The sequence below is a fragment of the Lycium ferocissimum genome, chromosome 1 (genome assembly GCF_029784015.1).
Source record: "Lycium ferocissimum isolate CSIRO_LF1 chromosome 1, AGI_CSIRO_Lferr_CH_V1, whole genome shotgun sequence".
Classification (NCBI taxonomy): Eukaryota; Viridiplantae; Streptophyta; class Magnoliopsida; order Solanales; family Solanaceae; genus Lycium; species Lycium ferocissimum.
The window spans coordinates 28540834-28548418 of record NC_081342.1 but is presented as its reverse complement, the minus strand read 5'-3'; the positions used below and the strand labels follow the sequence as shown (position 1 = coordinate 28548418).

Here is a 7585-nt window from a genome sequence, read left to right as displayed (position 1 = left end):
GTAACCTAATGCTCTGATACCAACTTGTCACAACTCATTTTCACTATGTCGTGCCGGCACCCACCTTTTTCACCTCAGTAAGCGAACCCTTACCCCAATAATTATAAAACATAAATAAAGCGAAAGAGGATAGAATAACGTAAGTCTGACGTATGAATATATAATAAATGCGAAAGTAAATGAGAATCCAACCCAAGCATCTGGTCCGGTCATTCAAGAGCTCTACTAAATACTGCAAGTCTGAATAGTACAATAAGAAGTCTCAAATGATGTCTCAGACTAGAAATAAGACAAACAGTAAGAAAATTCTTCAAGCAGTGAACGTCATCATGCTCACCCTAAATAGATTCAACAGCAACTCAGAAATTAACCACGAGGAGGTGAGGCGAAACCTAGCAAGTACTCTACATCCATAAAAGAATGCAGCAAGTGTAGGTCAGTACAAATAACACGTGCTGGTAGGTATCATAGGCCGACTAGGATTAGCTAACATATACTATGATAATAAAATAAGATAAGCAGGTAAATCAACAAGGTACCTGTCAATGCGAGCCAATAACGAAGTTCAAGTCATCACCTATGTTATAGCATCTAAACCCAACTGTCCCAAGTCTCAATATATCATTGTTGAATCCTTATATCATAATACCCACCACAGGTCTAAGCCCAAATGCGCCACGTCTCAGTATATCAACACCGAATTCGTATATCACAATAGTATCATAATAAATCACAAGAATATCACAGGAAGTCAAATGATACAATGCAATGCAATAATGTATGAAGTGTGAATGCAATGCATCTGCACCGTACACATGTACTCTGATGATAGAACATCACATCTCGGTAGCACAACACATAAGGGAACCGCAAAGTCCATGTACCCTCACGATTCCGGTAAAGACCTCAGCAATCGCTACCAGCTCTCATACCTCGATTCTGGGATAAACATCAGACATCGATCCTCACATCACTTTTATCCAACTGAGCCCAGATCATAACAATGTTTTCTTATATATCATCAATGTATCAATAGTATATCATGAAGGATGAGAATGCGTGCAATGTATGAGTTTAATGTCAATAATCAAATTAATATCAACAGTACCACACATGGGCACACCAACAATATCAATAAAAAGGCTACACAACAAACCACAATAGAATCACAATCCTCGTCTCAAAACAACAATAAGTATGGTGCTATAATATCATCATCAAGATATACCACTAGTCACCAATATCTATTATCTCCACGTGGCAACGATCCAACAACAAATAGAACAAGATAAGTCACAACACAACGGGGTGGCTAGCCCCAAATCATATAACAAGGCCAACCTAAGGCAATATCCAACCCAACTTCATTCCCGAAGGTTTACATGTATTCCAACAATATTTTCTAAATATATGTATCGCTAATCAAAGTCTCACCATAGGGTAAACCGTAATCTACCTGGAGAGCCGAACAACAAAGCCTCCAACAATCAAACCTTAGTCTTTCTCTTCTTTTGAGCCTCGAGACAATAAAAGTCTAAATATATCCGAATCATTAAATTAGAAACGAGAAGAAACATCATTCAGACAAGAAGAAACATCATTCAAACCTTACTTCTATTCAAGACCCAAATCCCAACCTATGTAATAGGTTTTATGAACTAGAAAGATAAAATAAGGAATCTATAGGTCTCAACATGAAATTAATGTTCTAGGTGATCAATTCCCATCAATTTTAAGCTAGAAGAACTAACAAATCACTTAAATTCGGATTCTACAAAAAATCCCAAATTTGGGTATGAACCCTAACTTTCAATTCCATAAATTAACCACTAATTAGGAAGGAATCATACAAAAATATATTATAATCATCAAATCCTTGCTTAATGAAGCTAACCCAATCAATAATTCTAGGTTTTATAGCCTAGAACAAAGAACTCACGAAAACCCTCTTTTAATCCTAAAGTTCTTAATGAAACTAGCATATTTTATAGATTTCCTGTGATGGTAAATGGAATATGGAATGGTAATACAGATGGAAGGACTTACCACAATGATTCGCCCTAAGAAATGCTCCCGAAAGCTCTATTTTCAGAGTGGGTAATGAATGAAAGACTTAGGACCTTTAAATAAAAAAATCTGGTCCGTCAGCTGCTATAGTCCTCAAACCACCGCTATAGTGGTTACCCCACCACTATAGCGGTCACCCCACACTAGAAATTTCTAGTATCTTCCAAACTTGGAATCAACATCCGAAACCTTCCGGACACAAACCAAAAATGTAGATATACATAAAAACTCTCTACCAACGCATTCGTGGCATTGGAATTCCCATCGAAGGTCTTGTTGACCAAGACAACCCCCGATACCTTGAAACTAACTTTTCAATCCATGTCCCAAAATGCACCCGAGTGCATTGGGAATCAACCCAAATATTCACACAAGTTCTAAACTACTATCCGGACCTCTTAAAATTGATGGATATTCAAAAAAGATCCGTTTACCTAAAAGTCAACTATGAGTCAAATGATTCACTTAAAAGCCAAATTTTCCAAAAGTCACATCAAAACTCTCTCCAGTTCCTAGGGAACTGTGCCACCTATCCCCGCTGGTAAAAATGATACTAATAAGGCTCGAGAATGGGTCATCAGGGAAAATTGGTCAAAATGCAATAACGGCCGAACGGGTTGTTACACATGTAAGTCGTGCCGGCATTTTTTAGACCGAACGACATCACCCTCTAATGATACACTCCCCATGGAGTGATGAAGGCTGTCTTTTTCAGATCCTCTTTGTCCTAAGGGTTTGGTGATAACACGCGAAACAATCTATGAACGACTGTAGCTCGTGCGTTGTTTATGAGTATATGGATGTTGGGGAGTGGAAAGTTGTTATATGGATGTTTGGGAGTGGAAAGTTGTTACACCTTGGAATTTCGTGTCATTTGCATTATGAGTGAACTAACGCAAGACTACAGTGGACATGAAGCCCTTATAAGGTTAAGAAGGGTATTTGATAACGTTAATTGTGTCCCTTAAGGTTTTGGAGTCACATGAATCGGTGGAAGTAAGTCCGTTGGGGAAATTGGAATTTTAGTCATGTTTTGGGAAGACTTTGTATCATTTGAGTTATACATTACTTAGAATTACCTTGAGGGGGAGCATATTGCTCATATTGAAATATAAAAGCAACAAAGATTGCCGGAGTTCGGCTAATTGCAATAATAGATGGATGGAAGAAGATGGCGGTTAACAAATGGAAAAGCATATCCAAAAACTCCACTGGTAGTGCGGTAAAATCAATTGAAGAATGGGAGTGATTGGTGTTGACACCTAATTTTCACCTCATAAAGCGCGTATTTTAATTTTCCAAATTTCCTAAGTCCAAGACGGAGTAAGGATGCCTTTAAAAATTTAAAAATTTAAAAATCATGAGAAAATTGCAAAAATTGACGTTTAATTATTATTCTGTAAAAGTTGATAATTGTAAGAAAATTACGAGTTATTTACCTTCATAAATATAATTAAAAAAGAAAATGCGTATCCTGCCCCGTCTAACTCGGGAAAATTGTTAATTAAGACGACATACGAATTATGGTTTATTTCTGACCGCACTTTTCACATGCTTAAATATTCTCCAGAACTATATCAATATTAGGTTTGTTTTGAAGCTAATATTTTAAATTTGCAAGTTTTAAATTTTTATCTGCCTAAATAACTATTTTTATACACATATGTTAATACTTAGTTTTATTTTAACTTAAAATGGAGGAGGGGTAAAATTTAACCCTTTTAAAACTAGGGGTTATTAGGGGGGGGGGGGGTGGAGGGGGAACTTATAAAAAAAAATAGGGGTGGAAGTTTGTTAAAATAAACATTCCACCTCCTACTTTTCATTGGCCACCCCTACTTCCTTTCTCTTCCACTAGGCGATTTGCAAGACTGTAGGGTTCTGCCATGGCAGCGATACCACGACATTTCACGGCCATTTTTGGCCAAATTTGTGAAGGCTTTCATGCCCAGTCATGAACTCTTACGTTTTCCAGGTTCAATTTCGTATAATTTTAATTACCAGTCGCGATTTGGGTTTTTCTTTAGGATGTTACTTAGATTTCCTCTTGTGCATGGCTGCCATGGGTGAGGCCATGAGCCTTTAGCTAGCTTGTGTACCATGCACACTTGAATGAGGGAATCTAGGGAAATTTCCTAGAAATTCCCTCAGATTGGGTACTACTTTAGGGGTTTCTATCCTATTTTAGGTGTTGAATGTACTGGTTTTTGTCTTATTAATGACTAGGTGTACTATCCTAGTATTTTGCTGATTTGTTAGATTTTTTTTTTTTGATTTTAGGATATAAGTTCATTATTTTGTGTGATATGTAAAATTCTGGTTGGTTGAGGGACGAATTAGTACGAAAATTAGCTGTAATGTTGTTGGAATTTTACTGGATTTTTTGAATTTTGAATGAGGGTTTCAAATTGGGGGAAATTCAGTGGTGAGTGGGCTTTCCTTTCCATTTTTTTCCTTAGAGCTATTTCTATTCCTATAAATAGAGAGAAGTGACCAGGAGAAAGGGTCTTCTTCTTTTTTTTGGGAGTCTTGTTTGAGAAAATCCGAAGTAAAAAAAAATCTCTTTTATCATCAAATATATTCAATAAATATACCACCCATATACATAGCCTATATACTATATTATATCACTACTAGCTATACAAGAGCACTACAAAATATATATCTTATTTAGACAACTCTAGATATACTAGTAAAAGAAAAATTTGCAAAGAAAAGGTTAATTTCTAAGGGCTTTAGTGTTGGTGTTGAAGTTGTGATCTGATCCCTATTGCTTTGATCTTTTGGTTGACCCATAGAAAGGTACTATCCTACTCTAGCTTTTTCCATATTTATTGTTTCAATTTGTTTGCTGTTGTCTGCCTATATGTGATTCTAAAGTGATCTTAAGAATTCCATTTAAAAAATTAGTGTTTGTATTTATTTGTGTGTGATTTTGAACCTTTTGGTACAAGTCTTGTTTAGTTACTGTTTCATTGAAAGTTTAAGGCTGCCATGATGTAATATGGGTGTAATGAAGTTTAAAAAGGGAAAAGAAAGATTCTTTAACAAATAACTATTGAATATTAAGGTTTACTAAGCTAAAAATGAGTTATGTGTTCACTTTGGACCTTGTTTATTGCCTCACATGTTAGTCTTAAAAGGCTGGAAGTTCAGTTGCTATTTTATGTGTTTCCTGAATATCTTTTGGTCCTGTCATGGTTGCCTAGTTTGCTTTCTAGTTGTTGGATGGTTCTTAATAGAGTATGGATTACCTAGTTATTTTTTGTGGGTGACTGTCGTATGCTTATTGTCTAAAACTGCTTAAAGCTCTAAAGTAAGCCTGTTTCTTGTGTGCATTAATCATTAGTTAAGTCCTAGTCAAAATGGTAACTTGAAAGTGATAGGAGCATCTCTAAGATGGTTAAGTGATCATCAAATAAAACTAGCTTCAAAAGATTGAAGTTAAGGCTTTATTCCCATTTAAAAAATAACTTGTTCATGTATACCTCTGTTTCTTTTTTTTTTGAATCTGCCTTGTGTGTTAACTTCCATGATCTCCTAGGACTACTCACAATGGAGAAAATAACTTTGAAAGATCAAAATATTATGCTAATACCCTTATTCATGTATATTTGAACTTAAAAGGTGCTAAACTTCTGTTTATTTGGTATTATGGATGTTAGAATGTGTTTTCATCCTTTTATGGTGCTAAACATCTGAAAGTTTGGAAAATGGTTTGGCATGCTTGTTTGAGGGACACTAGAATGGTTAAATGCAAACTGGTCCTTAGGGATCCACTAAGGTAGATCTTTTGCCAGCCTATGCCCATAGGGAAGTTGGCCAAATGGCAAATACTATTAAGTGAGTTCGACATTCAATAAGTTGCGCAGAAAGCAGTTAAAGGGAAAGCATAGGCAGATTTACTGACGGTAAGTCCAGTAGATGACAATCCCGTACCCTTGTGGACTTACTTCCCGGATGAAAAAATAATGACAATTGAAGGCGAAGAAAGTGATGATGAGTCAGGATGGAAAGTATACTTTGATGGAGCGGTCAACTTTAAAGGATCAGGAATCGGAGCCATCTTGGTTTTAGATTCGGGCCAATATTATCTGGTGGCAGCCAAGTTGAGCTTCAGTTGCACCAACAATTGGGCTGAATATGAAGCATGTATCTTGGGTCTACGTTTAGCCCTCGACATGGATGTAAAAGAACTTCAGGTAATCGGCGACTCGGATTTGCTAATCTATCAGGTTCGAGGAGAGTGGGCCACCAAAAATGAAAAGATCATACCGTATGTTGGACTTGTGCAAAGATTGGCAGATCGGTTCCAAGAAGTCAAGTTCAAACAGATCCTAAGAACCCAGAATGAGTTTGCTGATGCATTAGCAACAATAGCATCCATGATTCAGCATCCCGACAGTAGATACATTGATCTTGTCAAAATTGAGATCAGAGATCAACCAACCCAATGTGCTTTTGTAGAGGCAGAGACTGATGGAAACCCTTGGTACGTTGACATTAAAATGTTCTTGGAGAAAGGAGAATATCCTGAAGGCATCACCTTAAATCAAAAGAGAACTATCAGGAAGCTAGCGAATGGTTTCTTCCTCAACAAGAACGTCCTGTACAAAAGAGCTTCGGATTTGGGATTGCTTAGATGTGTTGACTTTGTTAAGCCACAAGATTGATTGAAGAAGTACATGCCGGAACCTGGCCTCACATGAATGGGTTCGTGCTAGCTAAGAAAATCTTGAGAATAGGTTATTAGTGAATGACCATGGACAATGACTGTAGCAAATTCATCCAGAAATGCCACAAGTGTCAGATTCACGGAGACTTGATAAAGGTCCCTCTGACAGAACTTAATGCTATGACGTCACCTTGGCCATTCGACGCTTGGGGCATGGACGCCATAGGGCCAATTGAGCCAGATGCGTCAAACAAACACCGCTTTATTTTGATCGCCATAGACTACTTCACCAAGTGGGTGGAAGCAGCATCTTATTCATCGGTAACAAAGAAAGTGGTCACAGACTTTGTGCGCAATAACATCATATGCCTATTTGGTATCCCTGAATCAATCATAACAGACAATGGGGCTAATCTGAATATCCACTTGATGAAAGATATGTGTACACAGTTCTGAATCACTCACGGAAATTCAACCGCATACCGGCCACAAATGAATAGGGCTGTGGAAGCCGCTAACAAAAACATCAAGAAGATCCTCAAAAAGATAATCGATAACTACAAAGTTTGAAATGAACAATTTCCATATGCATTACTGAGATACTACACTACTGCCAGAACTTCAACTGGGGCCACTCCATACCTGTTGGTGTATGTCACTGAAGCAGTAATACCAGCCGAAGTAGAAATCCCTTCACTTCGAATAATACAAGAAGCTGAGTTGGACGATGTAGAATGGATACGCAAGAGGTATGAGCAACTTGCTTTGATAGATGAAAAGCGAATGATTGCTGTTTGTCATGGTCCATTGTACCAACAAAGAATGGCGCGAGCTTTCAACAAG

At 37.3% G+C, this 7585-nt stretch overlaps 1 protein-coding gene across 1 annotated transcript; it reads left to right on the top strand.

Moving 5' to 3' along the window:
* The first annotated feature begins 6038 nt into the window (after window positions 1–6038).
* Window positions 6039–6740, top strand: LOC132063778 (uncharacterized). Its single transcript, XM_059456494.1, has one exon. The coding sequence runs from the start codon at window positions 6039–6041 to the stop codon at window positions 6738–6740; it is 702 nt and encodes a 233-aa protein (XP_059312477.1).
* The last annotated feature ends 845 nt before the right edge of the window (window positions 6741–7585 follow it).